This window comes from Conger conger, chromosome 2 (assembly GCF_963514075.1).
Source record: "Conger conger chromosome 2, fConCon1.1, whole genome shotgun sequence".
NCBI classification, from domain to species: Eukaryota; Metazoa; Chordata; class Actinopteri; order Anguilliformes; family Congridae; genus Conger; species Conger conger.
Window position 1 is genome coordinate 9125263 of NC_083761.1, and position 22628 is coordinate 9147890.

At 46.9% G+C, this 22628-nt stretch overlaps 1 protein-coding gene across 1 annotated transcript in view; it reads right to left on the reverse strand.

Annotated features, from left to right (window-relative positions):
- The window catches only part of rims1b (regulating synaptic membrane exocytosis 1b), a 106226-nt gene that overhangs the window by 18281 nt on the left and 65317 nt on the right, over positions 1-22628 (reverse strand). The window contains exons 7-23 of the mRNA XM_061232927.1: positions 22280-22379; positions 21674-21797; positions 20750-20806; positions 20159-20205; positions 19857-19972; positions 19284-19414; positions 18445-18616; positions 17457-17610; positions 15372-15428; positions 13207-13360; positions 12606-12722; positions 11638-11700; positions 10634-10711; positions 8111-8227; positions 7389-7478; positions 3140-3205; positions 421-533 (exon numbers count right to left, since the gene is read on the reverse strand). Of these exons, the coding sequence (XP_061088911.1) occupies positions 421-533; positions 3140-3205; positions 7389-7478; positions 8111-8227; positions 10634-10711; positions 11638-11700; positions 12606-12722; positions 13207-13360; positions 15372-15428; positions 17457-17610; positions 18445-18616; positions 19284-19414; positions 19857-19972; positions 20159-20205; positions 20750-20806; positions 21674-21797; positions 22280-22379 (1756 nt within the window). The remainder of the gene's footprint in view (positions 1-420; positions 534-3139; positions 3206-7388; positions 7479-8110; positions 8228-10633; positions 10712-11637; positions 11701-12605; positions 12723-13206; positions 13361-15371; positions 15429-17456; positions 17611-18444; positions 18617-19283; positions 19415-19856; positions 19973-20158; positions 20206-20749; positions 20807-21673; positions 21798-22279; positions 22380-22628) is intronic.

A 22628-nucleotide genomic window follows, 5' to 3' on the forward strand; every position in this document is an offset into this window, starting at 1 on the left:
CACATACAGACCCACACACTAACAGCCAGACACACACGCACACACAGTCACACACGCACACACACACACTCACACACACATACTCACACACACACACACACACACTCACACGCAGACTCACACGCAGACACACCCACACACTAACAGCCAGACACACGCACACACAGTCACACACACACACACACACACACACTCACACACACACACACACACACCCACATACTCACACACACACACACACACACACACACACTCACATGCGGACTCACACACACACACACACAGACTCACACACACACACTCACACGCAGACTCACACACACACACACACACACTCACACGCAGACTCACACACACACACACACACACACACAGACTCACACACACACACACTCACACACACACACACACACACCATACCTTGCTCTATAGTGCTACTTTTCAGGGGGACCTGGGGCAGCTGTCTCCCCCTGCGGCCAGATGTGGGGGTCCCTGTGGGGGGGGAGTGGGAGGGGCTTCTGTGCGCATGTGCTCTGTGATGGGCGGAGGGCAAAAGAAGGAGGGAGAGAGGGAGCAAGAGAGAGATGTTAGACATTAGCACTCCATGTAAAAAAAACTAATGCAACAGTGCTGAAAAGAGACAACACACAAGGCGGTCTCCAACTTTACCTGCCGTAGCGTTATTTCGACGCAAGAACTTACAAAAAGTCTTTAACAGTCTAAGACTGTAGATTCTTCAGCAGAACAGAAAAAAAAGCCCCAAATCTTTGGGTCAGTCCAGAAGACGAAGAAGAAGAAAATGACCCCTTGACATAAATTACCCCTTGATTTCCACCTTAGAGGGTCCAAATAAAAAAACTAAACATCAACTAAACATACAAAACCTGAAAAAGGAAGCAGGGCAATGGGATCAGTGCAGAACACGAGGGTGCAGTACGCTCAAATAAGACATTTACTCAATGGACACACAGTGCAGGGTGGACTGCGTGGACTGGCACAGACTGGGGATCGCACAACATGAAGCAAAACTTTGAGAGGACAAAGGAAGTGATTGGAGAAAGGACACAAGAAGTTATTGGATAGGTCGCAGGAAGTGATTGGACAGGTCACAGGAAGTGATTGGACAGGTCACAAGAAGTCTTTGGAGAGGACACAGGAAGTGATTGGACAGGTCACAGGAGGATATTGGAGAGGACACAGGAAGTGATTGGACAGGTAACGGGAAGTGATCACAGAAAGTAAAAGACTACAAATGAGCAGAGCAGCAGTCAGTGGGGGGGGGGGGGGGGGTTAAGGAGGGGTAAATTTGGTTGGGGGGTGGGGGTTGGAGGGGGTGAATATTAAGGAGGGGGACACAGGGGCAGCTCCCGTTTAGCCCCGGGTCTACACCTGTCCAGTGGATCTGAGCCGGGGCAGGATCCCCCAAAGGGCATCTGACCAAGTGGCAGCAGTGGCAGGGCCTTTCCTCTACTGCCCCGCAATATAGAGGTGGGCTGGAGCCTGAACCCCCGGGCACGATGGAGAGAGGAAACAGAGAATACAAACTGAAGAAAATCATACAAACACACACACAACACGCATGCACACACACACACACACACAACACGCATGCACACACACACACACACACACAACACGCATGCACACACACACACACACACAACACGCATGCACACACACACACACACACAACAAACATGCACACACACACACACACAACACGCATGCACACACACAACATGCATGCACGCACACACACAACAGGCATGCACACACACACACAACATGCATGCACACACACACAACACGCATGCACACACACATACACAACACGCATGCACACACACACACAACACACATGCACACACACACACAACACGCATGCACACACATGCACACACACACAAACACACATACACACACAACACACATGCACACATACACACAACACGCATGCACACACACACACACACACACACACAAACACAACATGCATGCAAGCACACACACACAAGAAAAAATATAGACATTAAATAAGGAGGAGACAACATAAGTCCATAAAATGGCAGATGTAGGGATTTTATTAGGACGGAAAGTCCAAAGAAAGATGGAAAAACATATATATCTAAAGACGGAGCCATGAAGGACACCTGGCTGATATGATTGACAACTGGGTGCTATGGTGAGCTCAGGGGGAATTCATAAGTGCTTATGTCAATAACTACAAATAGGCATACGGTGTGTCATGTCAACATTGATGTAGTCACATTGCCAAGTGACTTTACCATGACATACCAATTGAACTGACAAAAGAACCTTATGTTGTTTACTGACATAATGCTTATGTAGTGCTTATGAACGTGCTATACAGTGCTTATTAAGGAGTTATACAACTCTTATCGAGGAGCCTTCAAATAAAGTGTTACCAAACAAAATAAACTTCACTTCACTGAAGAATTCATTAGCACGAGTATTCCTCCATGCAAATAGATGACCACCAATACAAGGAAAGTACTGTCATTTATTTCAGGTCAACGCATTCAGGTGAGACCACTTCAATGCTGTCCCTGCATCACCACACCTCACTATAACAGAGACCTGGTGGGGCACACTGCACTTAACTACCATGGGAGATTTCCACAAGCCTTTCAAAATGGCAGGCCAGTAATGGCAGTAGGACCAGTAATCACAGGGACACAGGCTGTTGCTCCGCGGCACTCAGCTCTGGGGCGCGGACGGGCTGAAGACACACGGGAGGGTGAGGAGGGTGAGGATGAGCAGGGTGAGGAGGGTGAGGATGAGGAGGGTGAGGAGGGTGAGGATGAGGAGGATGAGGAGGGTGAGGAGGGTGAGTATGAGGAGTGAGGATGAGGAGGATGAGGAGGGTGAGGAGGGTTAGGAGGATGAGGAGGGTGAGGATGAGGAGGATGAGGAGGGTGAGGAGGGTGAGTATGAGGAGTGAGGATGAGGAGGATGAGGAGGGTGAGGAGGGTGAGTATGAGGAGTGAGGATGAGGAGGAAGCAGATGAGGAGGGTGAGGAGGGTGAGGATGAGGAGGGTGAGGATGAGGAGGGTGAGGAGGAGGGCGGGGCCGGGCTCGTGAGGGATGAGAGAGAGGGTGGGATGAGGCGGGGCCTACCTGTCACAGTCCGAGCGTTTCCTGCTGGCTTTCTGACACCCCGGGCCCTCCAGAACCCTGGCCTGCCTGCGTCAGGAAACGCGGGGTGACAGAAACGGGGAGAAATAACGGGGGGGATGAATAAACGGATGAATAAATGAATGAAGAACACACGGAGCGCGGGCGGGAAAGCGAGGCGGAGGCGAAGGGCTCAGCAGAAATGAAGATGAGGAGGAGGAAAATGGACGCCCGTTTTTCTAATCGGCCCCCGGGCTGCTAGCTCAGCACGGCGAAAAGCAGTGCCTGTCACTCCTCAGATCCAGACAGTGATCGATCACCCGTTCATTCATACACACGCTACTCCTGAACACACTCATCCACGACATGGCGATGTCTACCAACTGCAGCAAACAAACAGCGCACTAAACTCACACATCTACATACAGCAGGCTATGCAAGTAACTGAAAAGCCATCGGCCTAATTTCACAGACACAGATTAGGCTTAGTCCTGGACTAAACTGAGTTAGTGGTAAGGAGAATCTCAAAAACATTAAAAAATAGAACCAGTTCATACCGCAGCGACCAAGTGTTACTATAATGAATCGTTCATAAACGTTGTTGCCTAAAAGTATAAACGCAATCCAGTCGCACAGAGTATGAACCAAATAAATGCTTTAAACGGCCATTTAGTCCAGGATTAAGCTTCATCTGTATCTGAGAAACTGGCCCATACGGTATAGAAACCCAACTAGACTGAGGGTGAGCTGTGACAGGAAGACGGCGAAACGCAATGCAACTGAAAGGGGAAAGAGTTGAGCTGGGCTCGGGTGAAGGCTAAAGGCTAAAGGCTGCGGTCTGTGTGCTAAGCATGCTGGGGCCCCAGGGGGCGCGGGCAGGTGGGACCCCTGGCCGGCGGGGCCCCAGGTCTGAGGGTACCTCTTCACCCCTGACTTTGCACTGAGGTGGTTAGCCGTCTCCTGAGCGGGATCCTGCACCCAGCTGCTCCGTCACGCCATCACACCACAGACACGGGTGGAGGTGGGTGGGGTCACAGTATGGTAGGCGGGGTTAAGGGAAGATTGGCGGGGTTACGGATAAAGGGAGGGCACGGGTGGGGTGAATGAATGGTGGGCGGGATTAAGGGAGAATGGGCGGGGTTACAGGAAGAAAGGTGGGGTTATGGGAAAGTGGGGTTATGACATGATGACCAGGGTTAAGGGATAATTGGAGGGGTTAAAGAAGTCAGGGAGGGTGAGGATGAGGGGTGGAGACAGAGATGAATGGAAGGTTACGCACCACTGAATATCGGGAAGTGCGTGTTAACAGGACATGTTAGAGGAGGGGGGAATGTTCCGGATCACTGCGGGACGTCACAGTGACGTTCGAGCATTCCAAAGCCAAAATGAAAAGGATTTAATAGAGTCTAAGGGAATATACCCAGAAATCAGATTCTTTTCTCCAAATTTGTGAGGAACAACATAAAAGATAAATGTACATCACAAGTAGACACACAGTAAATGTAAATGATTAATGGTAGTATAAACGATGACGGTGTAAAAGCTCTTGTTCACTATTTGCTTTAACTATAACTTCATTAAAGCAGATGTACAGTCAGTCACACAGGGAGTATGTACTGTGCTGTTGAAGTACAGGTATATGACACACCATGACCAACACAGACGCACACTGAGTGAGACGGGTCGCTACGGAGATGATGATTAAAGCACAAACAGAACTCTTATGTTGCAGAAGCAGCAGACGGGGGTGGGGGGGGGTGGGGCTTCGGCGCTGCTTTGCACATTTCTACTTTACAGCCTGTCATTCTGCACTCTAAAAAACAGCAGGGATACGCAGGGTCCCGGTTATCCCTCAGAGAGGGGATGGTAGCTACTCTCCGGTGTGGATTTACTGAGCGGTTAACGGGCCTGAAGACAATTTGGATTCTCGAATAAAAATGGAAATTGAAAATTGTAAGGACGTACCCGTCGGGTTTTTAGAGTGCTCTTATACACACGGACCCAGTCACAGACGGCTACGTGACAAGCAGAGGAAGGCTTGGGAGGAGCCAGGCCGGAACAGGCGGTCAGAGGGGGGGAAGCAGTGGAAGACAGGCTCTTAGGGGCTTTTGGGGCGGGGGGGGGGGGGGGGGTAATACCTGTCGTCCTCGGGGGAGGCATGCTGGATTAAAATCCGGGGGCTCTCTGGCCGCTGACGGGGCAGGGATTGGGAGCCCCTGAGGGTGACCCCAAAATGCCCACAAGGGGGAGACAGGAGAGACACAGGGTGAGAGAGAGAGGGCTGAGGTCCCTGGCCACTTTCCACCTGCCTTCTCTGCTCAACTCCTAAATGTGTTGATTTTGATTTCATTAAATCAGGCAGCTCAACTCAGCACTTGTCTCTCTTTAGCAGTGCAGACCAGGGCTTACTGAGTTAGCTGGATAACTGCACCGAGTAAAACCCAGAAAGCAGGATTACTGAGGGAATTCCAAAAAGCAAGGATTACTGAGTTAGCTGGATAACTGCACCGAGTAAAACCCAGAAAGCAGGATTACTGAGGGAATTCCAAAAAGCAAGGATCACTGAGTTAGCTGGATAACTGCACCGAGTAAAACCCAGAAAGCAGGATTACTGAGGGAATTCCAAAAAGCAGGGATCACTGAGTTAGCTGGATAACTGCACCGAGTAAAACCCAGAAAGCAGAATTACTGAGGGAATTCCAAAAAGCAAGGATTACTGAGTTAGCTGGACAACTGCACCGAGTAAAACCCACAGCCCTCCCAAACCTGGAACATGGACTGAAGTAAAAAGAGCTGTTCCGGGATTTAGTCAGCCGTGTTATCCTGCTAACTCAGTAACCTTGCTTTGTGAAATACCCTGCTGTGGTACTGAGTTGGCTGGATAACTGGGCAGAGTAAAACACAAACCAGCCCTTTTAACTTCTGTCCATATTCCAGACGTGGGAGGAACTCCAGGTTTTCCTCAGTGCAGATATCCTGCTAACTTAGTAACCCTGGGGGACTGAGGTGGGTTGGGAATGCCGGGAATTGTGTAGGCAATCAGAGGTAGAATAGGTGGGCATAAACTGAGAGAAAGTTTGCTGGGAAGTTAGCAACACCTCCGGCCTTTGAAAATGTGCTGCAGGGTTTTTAATGAGCACAGTGAGTCAGGACCTGGGTTTATCATCCCTGCACAGTGCCCTCACCGCTGCCCTAGGGAATCGGGTGTGGGCGGGGGGGGGGGGGGGGGTTTACTTGGTCCAGAAGGAAGAGTGGTTGCTACTGACCTACCAATACCTCTATCAGCAGCTGAGATTTCTCATTAGAAGGGTACAGGGTGGTGTGGCTGCTAGCCAAATATGGAGTCTAAAAATGGCCAACAGAAAGGAGTGTGCTTTGGGAGCTGCTGAACTCTCCTGTCTCAGGGCTATCTCATGTCACGGGTATCCGGGTTTGGGAATTGGGTTCGTAGACATAAGAGTCGTTGACACTGAACACGTGACGTGGGTCACATTTTGACGATGATAACGCATTCACAGGAACACACGGTAACATTTTCAGTGTTCATTCCCATCAAACAGTGATTATATTAATCAAAAGCTGATGTAAAACTCACTCTATCACAGAGCAGACGTGAATGTGAAAATGTTACTGTGCACATATGGGTGGAGGGTGACTCACTGCAGTAAATGCTTGTGGACAATGGATGGACCGACTTTTGACTTTTTTTTTCTCTTTTGTTTCACAAAATCAAAAAAGTACACATTGCATGAATCAAAATGGAACTTGATCCAACGTTAATGGGCCAATGAGTGCACTCCCACTGAAAAAGCACCATGTACCTTTGATGGATGTGAAGCTTAATGGGACTTAATGGCTTTTAGTGACCATGCTAGGTGTGTTTCAGGGAAACTCAGAAACACTACCATGCAAACATGTGCCATTTCTGCAGCAGAAAAAAGTCTGTTCAACTTAGCATTCTGTTCATAATAAACAAGTAGCACATTATTATATTAGTCTATATTTGTGGAAAACATGTAACAGAATAAACAATGCATGAAGTCTGGATTTACTTCATCCCAAATGAATGGTTTAGATTTCAGGAGACAAGTCTCTGTGATCGTGGGGCAGGATCAGCGCCCCCTTTAGGCACTTGCACACCAAACACACATCTTCCAACTGTCACACAAACGTACAAGAACACTCACGGACACACACACACACACACACATCAGAAGAAAAAAGTTAAAAAGGCAAAGTGGTTGGTGAGTACCTTTGTCGTTCAGACGAATGGAAACTAGGATCTGGCCTCAAACAGTTGGTACTAGCGCTTTTAACCCTGTCAAGAGACGGCTGCAGATCGCTAGGGGGCCAGATCGTGGCGTCCGGTGGAGATAGAGAGAGAGAGAAAGAAAGAAAGATGGGGGAGGAGAAAGAAAAGGGGAAAAAAAGAAAAAACATGTTAGATAGCAAATCATAACGGGCATGTGAATCTTAACAGGCAATAAGAGGACAGGCCCTGGCGGGGAGCCAGAGACGGGCCGGGGTCGGGGGTCGTGGGAACGTTCCGGAGGAGACTGCGGCATTGTGGGCCGTGTTTTCGGTGGGTCCTCCAGCAGGGCGCTGAGCGGATTATCGGCCCCCCCATCCGAAAGCGGGCGGAACCTGGGCTACGCTTCACGGAGGACAGCGGTCAGACTGCGCACACGCTCTCTGTCCAGCTGGCTTTAGCCGCCTGCATGAGGGGCAGGAGCCCATCAGCCCATCAGCCACTGCACACACACAGCCTGCTTTTAGCCATTTCCTGTTCAACCGCAGAGATGAGCAGAGTGGAGCCTGGGGGATGTGTGTGTGTGTGAATGCGTGTGTGTGTGTGTGTGTGTGGTGGGGGGTAGTGGCTGGGGATCTGGGTGTGTGTGTGTGTGTGTGTGTGCATGTGTGTGTGTGAATATGTGCGTGCGTGTGTGTGCGTGTGTGTGTGTGTGTATCTCTTACCTAACAGTGATCTGGTCAGTGAATCTGAGCACTCGCTGCATTGTAGCAGGGCGGGGGGGCATGGCTCCGTCTGGTCTGAGCAGAGACTTGGTCTTTACGCATGCAGGGAGGGTGGAGCTACACACATGCACACACACACACACATCGCACACATACACACACACACGCACACACACACACATACACACACGCACACACGCACACATGCACACACACACACACACACACACATGCACACATGCACACATGCACACACACACACACACACACGCACACACACACATACTCACGCACACACACACACACACACACACACATCGCACACATACACATGTACATGCACGCACACACGTGTGCACACACACGCACATATACACACATACATGGACACACATACACATGCACGCATACACATGTACATATACAGATGTATGCATATAGAAACATATACACATACACAGATATATGTACAGCCATGCATACATAAACACACACACGCACATACATTTACAAACACAAATACATCCATACACATACACACACAATCAAACACACACAGAAACATGCACACACATGCAAACATGATATAAGAAATAAAACACGTTGAATAAATAAAAAGATCAAGTGAAAGCCAAGTCAAAAAACGAGAGCAAAAGAACAGAAGGAGAGGAAGGGGCATTGTGGGAATGTTCTGTGGACCGCCCAGAGCTGAAGACTGACAGTTTTATTTATTTCTCTTGGCCAATTCAGCAAATCTGTATCAGTTAGTCTGTACTCCCCACGGCTACCTACAATGATGGGGAAATAAATTCAAGTCAACACAGTCCACAGAAAACACGAAGGAAATCGAAAGGAAAGTGACTAAACACAGCAGACCAGAGCCAGAGCACGTATCTACGGCACACCTATAGTATGCAGTATACCTATAGCTGTCTGTATGCGTACACTACAAAAAACAAGTAATTTAGACGTATAAATTTGATTTAAAATCTTACTTCTACTACCTTTTTCAAAATACGAAAAATATTGCGTCAAAGAGGTGAGACAGTTTAGCTCATTTCAAGATTTCCAATGAGGTAAGAAATTTTCACTTGTCAAGCAAACAGTAAAACAAGTTAATATTAGAAGAGATTTAAGATGTAAGCCTCAAGTAAGACTAAAACACTTATTAAGGCTTTTTTGCAGCGTATAGCTGTCACTCAATCACACTATATGGAGCATTTGAATTTTCCTCCTTCGAAAAAACCTATGAACATGTAAATGTGGGTGAAGACATTCTTTACCAAGGAAACCTTATGAAAGCCTCACTTGAAAGTCTTCAAATGACTTATGTTCCTCTGTTTTACCAGATGTTCCCCTGATGTGGACACACTGGAAATCCCCAGTCACCCTGAACATCGCTCAATAACCTCCCGTGTCATTGTGTTTGGGTTTAAGTCTACATCTCACCCTAAAAAAAAAAAAGAGTTTTGGAGGAATTTTTCCAGTCAGTGAAAATCCATCAGGGCAGGGGGCTGTAAGCACCTGCCAGTCGTAAATAACACCGTAATGTAGAGAGGCAGTCGCCCCTTCACGCAGGCCTCGAGAATGACCCAGCGCCGATGCACATATATGGAGAGTTTATGTAACTCACAGCCATCTGGCTTGCAAAGCAGACAGATGATGACCTCACCGGTGGTACTACATGTGACCTCTACCACGGCAACGCCACGGAATATCAAAGCCCCTACATTAGTGAAATATAACAGTTACGTAGTACATTATACCTGTTTACCAAGGTTGTGCCAATAATATGTTAGACCTGGACGTGGCCTAATGTGTCTAAGCGTGTACGAAGCTACTCTACCTCAGGTGACTGGAGCTTTCTTTGTGGGCGATGATCTACATCTCGCCTGACAGCACTAACAGGCACTGGACACTGGGTGTGAGTACTTATGCACTGGACACTGGGTGTGAGTACTTATGCACTTAACACTGTGTGTGATTACTTATGCACTGGACACTGGGTGTGATTACTTATGCACTGGACACTGGGTGTGAGTACTTATGCACTTAACACTGTGTGTGATTACTTATGCACTGGACACTGGGTGTGAGTACTTATGCACTTAACACTGTGTGTGATTACTTATGCACTTAACACTGTGTGTGATTACTTATGCACTGGACACTGGTAATGTAATATGAAACACAAAAGGCACAGCAAGGGAGCAGGAAAGGAAGTTTCCGGTAAGGGCTACAAGGGTAAAACAAAGAGCTTTTGAAGAAGCCACAGGAACAGCAGCACAAGACTCACAAGATCCACTCCACAGGCAGCAGGGACAAAACAAGCAGTGGACCGCAAGAACGGGGACAGCCATTTTGGGAAAGCTTTCTCAATGGATAATACAGATACAGGGCGGGGGGGTGTCGGGTGAATGGGGAAGCTAAGGCGTCTCACGGGGGGGGGGGGGGGGGGGGTGTCAGGGGAAAGAGGAGGCAGGGGTGGTCCAGTCAGTGACCTTTGACCTTTTGACCCCTTACCTGTACATCTCCTTATTAATGCCATTGACTAACAAGGGCATCTTTGGGGGGAGTATTTTACTGTGTCGAGCTGAGCTCCTGATTACGCTAATGGAGAGGCCACATGCAGCAAAAGGAAGGGGGGGTACAAAATATCAATTTGTAAATAACAAACTGTCGTTCATGTCAGAGAGAGCTGGGGGCTGGTAGCCCTTTAACCTAGAAACTGCCTGTACACTTTCTATGCATTTTGACGTAATATTACACAATCTATGCAATATCCATTAAACGCTAAGCTGTGGGATTGCTGCTGTATATTACCATTTCTCTGGGGCTGTAGTGCTCTATTTAATTGATTTTGTTGGTAATTAAAATTGAGCCCATAACGAGCATTGCTCAGAAACAAAGCAATGTAATTACTGAGGTAGCACCAAAATCCATTTGCATATTAGAAGATTACATGCACATGTGTGTGGAATAATATAGTCTAATAGTTTCCAGCAACCATCTATAAAATGTCACTTCCATAGTAGGAACAGAGACATAGATATTTTCTGACATAAATATGTATGCAGTTGTATCGAGGACATCTGGTGTTATGCGTTTGGTAGATGAGGAAATGGGTCAATTGTGTTTCATATGGAATTTCACGGAAGTGAAAGAGCTCTACGAAAACAGCCCAAAATGCCGGTGTCGGATGAAGACAGCCTGCCATTACCTCGAAACAGCTCGAACATCTTTTTTTCCAAAATGAAATGAATGTGGAAAACATAGTCAAAAGCACACTTAAACCAGCACTGTTTTGAAAGAACAGCGTAAACTCTGCCGAGTCAACAACACCGCTGACACGCGCGCAGCGTTCACTCGACCGCGGTTGTTGCTCGCGACCGAATGTCAAATCCGGAAGGATTAGTTCAAAATGGCGGTTGGTAAAGGAGGGGGACGATGGGGGGGGGAGGATGGCGGCGTCGGCTGGGAATAATGGCGGCGGGAGTAACGGGAGAGTCCGGTGCGCGTGGCGTTACCTGTTTGTGTGCAGGCACTCGGCGCTCCCGCCCCGGATTGATCTGCGCATCATGAGGACCTCACTGTGTTACCGTGGTGATGGGTGACACGTGAGGAAGTCAACAACCGAGCAGACAACCAGGACACAAAGTAAGACACAATGCACACACAGGTGGGAATATGAAGAACGTGAAAAACAGAAAGAAATTAAAAATTGAGTTTCCATGGCAAGAAATATAACATCAATAATAATAATAATAATAATAATAATAATAATGATTTTGTTAGTAACGTAGAAAACACAGTTGTATTGTTTCTTGCGCTATATCAAAACCAGCTATAAAAGTGAAAAAAAAAACCCTGCTATGCCAAGTGGATAATGAGTTGGTGTGTTTGAGTGGATTTAGTTTCATCTCAAACTAAATCCACTCAAAGGACTGACACTGGAGCATTTTGGAAATATTCCGTACAGACACTGAACCACGTCAGCTCCTCCTAGTGGTGAACCTTTGTAAAACAGCTAGTTTCACCAATAAATTATTACACAGACTTAGCATAAGACTAATCCTATATAGCAGCAATCAGAAAATCTGGACCTCAAATCCAAATCTGGCCCTTGTTTTATTCTGTCCCAGGTTATTAGCTGAACAATTAGAGCTACTGATTAGTGCTAATTAGTCTTCACACCGGACTCCCAGGTAAAAGGAGGGTGGAAAACCAGCAGTTCTCGGACCTCGAGGACTGTGATTTGATGATCCCTGTTATATAAAATGTCACATGATCACCAAAGATCCTGCTAAGCCCCACCCACTTGACTGTTATTTATTGGTTCTCGGTGACACCACCGATCCTGGATAAAGCTGAGTAGGTGCATCCTCATTGGCCCACAACCTTCATCCCACAGGTTTGCAATATCTGCGCCTTGTACAACCCCTCGACCCCGCCTGGAGCCCAGGTCGGTCCCGTGGCCACGCCCGGCTGAGGTTACCTGTCCTCCGAATAGTCCTGGTCGGAGTCCTGGGACATGTGGTCCTGGTGGCAGCGGGAGTCATGGTAACGGAAGGGGGAATGCGACTGCCGGTTCTGGTGGATCTCATCCAGGCTCCTGGATCAAAAAGTGACCAGAGAGACAGAAGTGTGGGTTAGCCTAGCCTAGCCTAGCCCTGGATCAAAAAGGGACCAGAGAGACAGACGTGTGGGTTAGCCTAGCCTAGCCTAGCCTAGCCTAGCGTTAGCCTAGCCTAGTCTCCATTTAAGACCCAATGAAAGCAGTTCAAGTTCAGAGCAACAAAATGTTAATGGTACCACTATATTTAAAATTGTTATGTTTCTGCACTTTAATATGCTGCAATGAAATTGTATTGAAATTTAAATCAGTTTCTGTTCACTGCTTATTTTCACCCTCGTCTGAACTGGTTTGGCAACTGTTCACCTGTGTTGCACATTGGTAACAAAAAGTCACCGCATGTTTAATCAGATATGTAGAATGACATAAGGGCACGTCTTCGGGCGCTGGTTAGATAGGAATGGTTCTGAACTCCGTTCCCAGGCCTGTGTGCGGGGGTGGGGAGCGCCCCTGCGGCCCTCACCTCTGCATGGGCACGCTGGGGGGGCGGGAGCGGGTGCGTCCCTGGTCCTCTCGGTGGGGGGAGACGGAGCGGGAGCGGTGCTGAGCGGTCCTCTGGTGTTCCGGAACCATCAGCGTGCTGGAGCGCTCTCTCTCCCGAGAGTTCCTCTCTGCGGCTGCCCCAGAGTACACACACACACACACACACACACACACACACGTACACACACACACACTCACACACACACACACACACACACGTACACACACACACACTCACACACACACACGTACACACATACGTACATACACATACACACATGTACATACACATACACACATACACACACGTACATACACATACACACATACATACATACAAATACACACACACACATACATACACATACACACACATACATACACATACACACATACATACATACACATACACACACACACGCACAGACACACACACACGTACATACACATACACACATACATACATACACATACACACACACAAACACACAAACATACACACACATATACAGTACGCATACACACATACATATTCACATACACATACATACATACAGACATACAGACACACACATACATAAATACGTACACACACACACAGACACACACAAGCACACACGAGATTGATCAGCACAGAGAAGAGATTGACAGCTCACCCTGCTAACATCCAACATTTACACAATGTGTCTGCAACATTGTCACAATGTCATTATGCCACACTGAACATAATGACGACGTTGTGAGGACATTTGCACTAGTGAGGACCTCTGACACAGCTTCAGCCGGGGGTACCGGGATTCAGCTACACATCTACGGACGCTTCGCTCCGAACTACTGCAGCCATGCCGAAAGCCGCAGAACCACAGTTAAACAGTCCACTCTAACATGCCAAAACCAAGGAGCCGGTGTGAAAGGATACCTGCGGTAATCTTTTCAAAGGTAAAAACACCTCGTATTACTGCGCCGCTTGAACAGGAGGTGTGGCATCCTGCTTTGAGTTTGCCAAAAAAAAAAAAAAACATCAGCTAAAGACGGCAGGTTTGTATCACGGCCTGTACCGTTCACTTCCTCTATGTAACTTCCTGTCAGATTGTTTGCTACAGTGGGACTAACAGCGTAGAGTATGAATGGATTTAAGAACATGAAATGAAAAAAAAAAACAGCATGACCATTCAGAATGACCCAATTTCATATAATTACTGTATCACTGACAATTTGTCTGAAGGGCACCTATTGGACCAAGTGCTGTTCTTGCATGGCTGTATGGAAAGAGAGATGGGCCTCTAGTTTCTTTAAAAAAGGGAAGACTGGGCAAACAGAAAACAGCAGCAGCACACACTCCTTCAAAGCTCAGTAATGTCCAAAGTATTTTTTTTTCATATTCATTTATTTTCAAATAAATGCAAAGTATCCTTTTTTGCTTTTTTTTTCTCTACTGCAGGCTGGTCTTTTTTTAAATCTACTGCAGAGCATGCAAAGGAACAAAAAAAACCCAGATTAGCGGTTGAGGAGGAGTGTGACGCCCTTGGGGGGCACCATGCACGGGTACGTGGGTGTGTGTTCTGGTGGGCTGTTTCTACGGTCCAGCAAGAGGGGAGAGAGGCCTTGGGAGGCTTTGAGCCATGGCACCTTTTCATTTGAAGGTCCATTTCTCCACGACAGGTAGCTCCCGGGATTTGCTCTGCCTTTTTTCGACCGGGTTAATTTGGCTCCTGTGCTTCCGCTTTACCTGGCGAACTGAGCTCCGAGGTTCAGGCTTTTTTCCAAATCAAATCAAAATCAATTTCATTTGTATTGCGCGTTTTACCAAAGGACAAGACCCTTTTCAGGTCTCATACGACCGGACCTTGAGCTTCTCCCGCTGAATTAACGATTCAGCAGCTTTCAGACACAGTGTTCATAGACTCCTGGTGCATCCTGGGAGAAGACTCAAAGTAACCAACTAGAGTAATTAGAATAATGGTGGGGGGGGGGGGTGGGGGTTGGGTGGTGGGGGTTATGGATAATGCTTGTCGGGGATAGAGTAAATATTCAGGCCGTATTTTCTCCAGGAAAGTTCTGGTCCAAAGTTTGGGTTGGTGTCCTCTCTCTCCCTGTGCCGGAGGCCTCTACCAAGCACAGTGTAACACCATGAAGCCCACCCACCTGCTGTCACTAGGGCAATATGATCATCGTAATCTGTGTCAATGATGCGGTGCGACCCTGCACAGTGGTGGACAGACACACACAGCAGCGTTGAGAGGGTCCATCGAAAACACACGCACACACACGCGCACACACATATACACACACGCACGCACAATCACACATGCGCACACACACGTACAGGCATGCGCACATGTGTACATACACGCACACACACGGCAGCGTTAAGAGGGTCCATCGAAAACACACTCACGCACACGCACACACACGTGCACACACATACACACACGCGCGCGCACAAACACACTCACATATGTATTGAAGCAGCGATGAGAGGATTCGCATACAAACACGCACACGCACACGCTCATACACGTACACGCATACATACACTCACATACACACAAGCACGCACACAGTAGCAGTACCCTTTTATATCAAAAAGGAGACTGGCTTTGGAAACGAGCCACAAATCATACATCAAACTCCATGGTGTCAAAATCTACATGGCAGTTATCAAAAGCCAAAAATGCAATCTCTTTGAAATTGGTGACAAAAACAGTGCTAAGCATTTAGTCTGTCATGTAACAAACTGCAAAAAGTGCCAAAAACTATTGCAGGTCGATGCCAGAGGAAGTTGAATTTGTCCACTTCAACATTTATTTTCTGAAAAAATATTGCTCTCGAAGAATTCCATAATATAAAGTAATTTGATCTGCTTATTGATCTGAGTAAATATTTCTGTTCTAATACATGATTACTTTGATGTTTTGAAACCCCCGCTGTCTAAACTATGGAGAAACCATTTTGCTGCATTCAGTAAAAGACCTACACTGCAAAGCTTGACTCTATTTGAGTAACTTGTTGAAATTAAATATATTTAATTCTGTAACCATCACCTGTATCAGAACCAGACAAGAGTATTCACACTTCTCAAAACCAAGGTACAATTCTGCTATATTGAATCCCTACACCCTCCCAAAATAACCTGGATAATGAGTATAATTCTCCCTTCACCAATATCAACCACCAAGGACTGCAAATGTTTAGTCTCGTCCAGTGAAGCTTATTTCAGGTTCTCATCTACTCACTGATCAAAATGAGCGACTCCTACAGGAATGAGAGGGTCCTACAGAACAGGGGGCGGGGCCTTGCTGGGGTGGAGAGCTGTTGCTAAGTAACTGTCACGAACAACAACAGCCCATGCAAGTTTCCCACGCTAATGTACCATATCCACGAGCCTATGAACACGAGCATTTAATTAAACCCGACGGTGTCTTACACCCGGTCTCCCCTCTGATCATGTGAATCACCCAGCTTACACTGCACTGATTGGCTATTCCCACCCCTGTCACATTTCCACCGCCCATTCCTCTAGCCAGAAGCTATTCCAAAATATGTACAATAAAAATATGTAGAAATATACCTATAAATATGGCAAATACAAAATTTCTGCAGAGGCAATGACTGGATGAATAGATTAGAAGATTAGAAGACTATTCTCAAAACTTGCGTATTCTAGAAATGAAATTTTAAAAAAACAACAAAAGTAGGCAAAAATATGTAATTATTATTAGTAACACATTCAAATTTGCGAATACAGTATATTATGCACTACATTTTCAACTAGATTAACAATAAATCACATGCACAACACACACTTTTCCTAGTTCAGTGACTGATGATCATTGATTGTTTTATGTTGTGTTTTTTTTTTTTTTTACTTGCAACAATGATTTGACCATTATGGACAATATATATTTATTGATTAACTGACTGATTGCTTGAACTTTATATTACAGGTCAGGGCTGGGCTATATTTAATTTCAATTCAGTCAATTCAGGAAATCAATGGAAATTCAGTTAATATATTTTTTTATTTTTTTTCCATGAATTAACTGCATTTTAGCTAAATTCCTGAACTGACTGAATTGGAATATAACCATAACCCTGGTTAAGGTGTTCAACATATGTCACTCCATTCATGTTCATGTGTCATTCCATTGGTCCACCCCGTCATCAGTCTACATGCCGATTGGTTACTGAGTGCTCAGACTGTAGCGTTACTGGCTCGGTCAGACTTACTCTGCAGCTTCTTGCTGGGGCTGTCGCTGTGTCCGTGGCGACGGGGCAGGTAGGGGGAAGGTTGGGGGAGAGGTAGAGAGGACACATCGTGGGTCTGGAGCTTGTACCAGTGGGGCGTGTCATCAAGCAGGGCCGTCTCCAGCTCGATCAGGATCTGTCAGGGGGAGAGAGAGCCCAGTAAACAGGTGAACAGGTGACTTATTTCTGACAGGTACAATCACTATTACAGAGTCATAGTCACTGTCGTGGTCATAATCTCACGGTCACACAGATCAGATCACAGAGGATGCGTCCACCATTACGCAATCACAATCACAATCACATTACATAATGAAGTGCAGGCCCACACGCAGCAAATACAGATGCTGGGCCAAGGGATTTATTTATTTATTTATTTATTTATGCAGGGGGACATACTGTAGCAGTGGCTTCCAGAATGGGGAGGGGGGGGGGGCAGAGAGAGAGACTGAGAGGTAGGGAGGGGTGGTGGGGCGGTGCGGTGATGGTTGAAGGAAAAAGGCTCATCGCAAGACGTGTGTAGTATTGTACACACATAGCATGATCCTGCATCTGAGGAGCACCGGATTAACATTTCCAGCAGCTGATGCACGGTGACCTCCTTGTTGGCATCACAGGATGTGTGTGTGCGTGTGTGTGTGTGAGTGTGTGTGTGAGTGTGTGTGCGTTAAAAACATTTCCAATCACCAAATGGGAGCCTGGCTGAAATGTTTGGGAACCACTGGAACACAGTGGCATCACTCATAATAACAGGAGATAGATGGAGCCTTTTGAGGGACTCAGAACACAGGACAGACAGACCCACAGGACAGACAGACACACACACAGGACAGACAGACCCATGAGTGTTTGGTACGGAGGGTGCAGTATCCCAGGAACTCAGAACACAGGACAGACAGACCCATAGGACAGACACACACACACACAGGACAGACAGACCCATAAGTGTTTGGCGCAGAGGGTGGGTTACCTCCCCCAGGAACTCGCTCTCCTCCTCCTGCACGCGGGGCTGGTCCCACACGGTGATCTCCAGCATGCGCTCCCTGAAGTCCCGCCGGTGCACGTGGGAGTACAGGAAGGTCTGGTTCCATTTCGGCTCCGCGCTCTTCTTCACCGTCTTGGTCCTCCGCTTGCTCTTATCGCTGAGGAAACAACAGGCACCGGGGCGGTTAGTGACACGCCCGTCTCATTACAGGCATTTAGCTGATGCTTTTTATCCAAAGCCACTTACAGGTGATTAGACCAAACATGGGGCAATCCCTCTTGGAGCAATGTGGGCTTAAGGGCCTTGATCAAGGGCCCAACAGCTGTGCAGATGTAGTCATGGCTACACCGGGGCTAGAACCATCAACCTTCCGGGTCATGTACCTTAGCTACTACACTACACTACTTCTGACCCACTTCCAGAAACAACCAACAGGTTTGTCACAAGGTAGGTACACGCCCATGCATGAGCTAATTTAATGAAAGACACGACCGTTGATTACACAGACACACCCAATGCCAACGATGATTGACAAAAGTTGTCAGAGCAGTATCTACACAGCACAATGTTCAGTGTCAACTCAAACACAGGCAGCCCAACTAGACTGACTGAAACTGCATTAGGCTCGATTTAAAATGGAACTTATTTTGCGCAGTTACCCCAATATACACACGGCCTTAGAGATACCCAAAACCAGACTCGACTCGTAAGAAGATACCCACTTAGAACCAAATCGACCAATAAACAACACACCTGAAAAAAGACTACATTGACACTCATACCCATTCACAGACATAAGCAGACACACAGGGTCCATAGCTCACCTCCTGTCAGGCAGGAAGTACATTTTGACGTAGGGGTTCCTGGGCCTCCCGTCCAGCCGGGAAGGCAGGTCTATGGCTTGGAGCACGTTGACGATCAGCTGATGGCCCACTTTATCGTACCACAGTTTGACCTGAAGAAAATAATAAGAATTTTTACACAACGGCACAAGCATACAGGGATATTTGGTTCTGATACCGATCTACATCGACTGATACAATTCCATTAATTTTGAAAATTAAAGTGGAAAAAGTAAATAAAGCCAAGTTAAAATATCAGAAGGATCAGGGGATGAGTACATTTCTTTACAGAGACAACAGAATAGAAACACTGAGACTGAAGCAGTTTTTGTCAAGTTTCAGTGTAGGGACAGGGCACTGAGAAAGTGTTCACTCACTGGGGTTCAGTGTAGGGACAGGGCACTGAGAAAGTGTTCGCTTACTGGGGTTCAGTGTTAGAATAGGGCACTGCGTAAGTGTGCACTCAGAGAGCTTCAGTGTTAAAACAGGGCACTGAGTAAGTGCACTCAGAGAGATTCAGTGTTAGAACAGGGCACTGAGTAAGTGTGCACTCACAGAGAGTTGTCCAGGGAGCAGCTGGGGGATGTCTCTGAGGGTCCCAGGACTTGTAGGGGACATAACGGAGATGGAAGGCCGCTCCATCTTCTGGGATTCGAAGGAACTTGAACCTGCTCGGGGTGGAAGGGGAAAGGATGCTTTCGTCACGGCGTAAACGCAAGATGCCAAAGGCCCAGCAGAGTCTGCAAAAACTCTTCAGTAAAATAGCTATACGTCATCATATGCCGTTATACTCTGGTCATTGTGGAAGCCAAACCAATGAGTCAGTGTGAAAGACAAAGACTAATATAGAAACTTACTAGATTCTAAAGGAGGGTGTGATGTTTCTGGAATCCGTGGTATATCTCTGAAATATGACAAAAACGTACAGCATTAAGATCCAGTGAAAAAGCATCCAGTGTAAAAGCTTGAGCATTTGAAAACTTAATGAAATTCACATTGCTACCCCCTCTGTATGAATCATATACATTAGTAAGGTCATGGTAAGTCACTTGGGTACGGTAAAGAATGACTCAGCCACCTTTGGCAAAACATTCCTTTTTTTTACTGGAAACAAGTTTTATTACTGCAGAGAAAGACACACTCTCACACACACACACACACAGAAGCACAAACGCATGCACACATGCACGCACACACATGCACACACACACGCACACACACACGCATGCACACACACACACGCACACACACACACACATACTGGGTTGGGACTCAAGGAAGAAAGTTCCAGCAGGTTAAGGAGGATGGATGATGGGGATGGGCGGGGCATAAGAATCCCATCTCCCCATTGGTTGCTTTGCCAGCCTGTACAGCTATGAGAAGGGAGGATTGGTTGAGGTAAGGCAGTGGGAGGGGTGAACCACGGCTACATCGCGTGTGTTACTTACTGATATGCTTTATACACCTTTCTCAAGAAGTTTTTGGAAAGAAAGCGGTGGATACTTCTTTTATATGAGGGAGGGAGACAAACCACAGATGAGGACAAATACATAAATACAGTTACAAAAAAGAAGTGATATAAAATTAAAAGCATAAAAACATGGTCCAAATTTAACGGACCCACTGAGGTGAAAGCTAGTTCAAATCTAGTCCTCCTTTCTGCATATAGCTTAGGATAAGGTGAATAAGGTGATTGCTGGTGTTAATTACATAACTGCCAATGTCTTTTATTCTATGATTAGATGAAAAGTATCATTCTCTGAAGAAAGAAACATGAAACCCAGGACTAGTTTTTGTTTGGGAATTCCAAGCATTTATACCGACCCTGGTGTAAAATCCATCTATGATCATCCTGAAATGACCAGCTGCCAGCTATTTCAATACATACAGAAGTTTGAGCAGGTCAAACCATGTTGAGTATGGAGCTGGTCTGAACTGGTCAACCGGCTTCCAACTCTTTCAAAACCTGATTTAAGCTGTTTTCTTCAGCAGGGGATACATCCGATCAAACAATTTGCCTGGGTTATTGTTCAACACTTGATAACAATGTAAAGTTTATACATGTTATACACAGTATATGGATATGAGCAGGGGGAAGTGGAGAAAAAATCTCCAGGAGCACCTCGAAAGCTCATCTCCACGCAGGTGACCACCAGCTCAAAGCACCTATCTGTAACACCTTATTTGAAGGCTCCTGCATAACAGCTATACAACTACTTCATACACACTACACAGCACATTCATAAGCACTACATAAGCATGCATAAGCGCTCATAAGCGTTACCCACATATACACGTTACACAGCAAAAAAATACAATATACAATCAGCAGATGCCGGACCTTCTACAAGACAACCCCGTTCAGGACATACCCAATAGGCCGTGAGACAACGATCTCCACTTGAGGTTCCGATTTGGATTCCAGAATGATGTTGTAAACTTCCTTTTTCGTTGCTCCCGGCAACGGCTTCCCATTCCACTGCAGAACCTCATCGCCTGGAAACAGGGGCCCAATCAGAAGAGAAGCAGCCTATTCATGAGCTTTGTTAGGGTTGGAGTGAAGACCTAAAGGACGGACGATCTCCGTGTACATGGTTGGGCTGCCATGATCTAAGACAGAGATCCTCAATCTTTCCCAGAAATGGCCAGTGGGGGGCCGGTGCCTCTCTGTGTGGAGTTTGCATGTTCGCCCCGTGTTTGCGTGGGTTTCCTCCGGGTACTCTGGTTTCCTCCCACAGTCCAAAGACATGCAGGTTAGGCTGACTGGAGAGTCTAAATTGCCCGTAGGTATGAGTGTGTGAGTGAATGGTGTGTGTGCCCGGCGATGGACTGCTTAGTTGGAACAAAAGCCTGCATCCAGACCAGCCCTATCTGGGTAAGATAGAGCATCCCTGATCTAAGACATGAGTAAGGGAGCTCATGCGATAACGTTCACGCCACACAGCGGCACGTGTTTCCGGATTTCCCAGAATTCCCACCTGCACGTAAATGGCCCACGACATCCGCGAGGCTTCCCTTCTTCACCTTGGTGATGAAGGCCCCCAGACGCCCCGTCTCCGTCATCTTCCCGCCCACGACCTGTGGAGCCAGACAGAACCGTCAACGACCGTCCCGCCAAGACCCGCCAAGACCCGCCAAGACCCGCCAAGCTGATAACACGCTACCACAGCACAGGCCCCTGCACAGTATTCAGTGTTAAATCAACTCTCACAGAGAACATATGGTCGCTACATGTACTCTGTAAGAGTGGACTTCTTATTGTGTGACATCATCTAAGCACATCATTCTCTCGGTGACGTCACTTAACCTCTGCCCCTGCAAGTGATG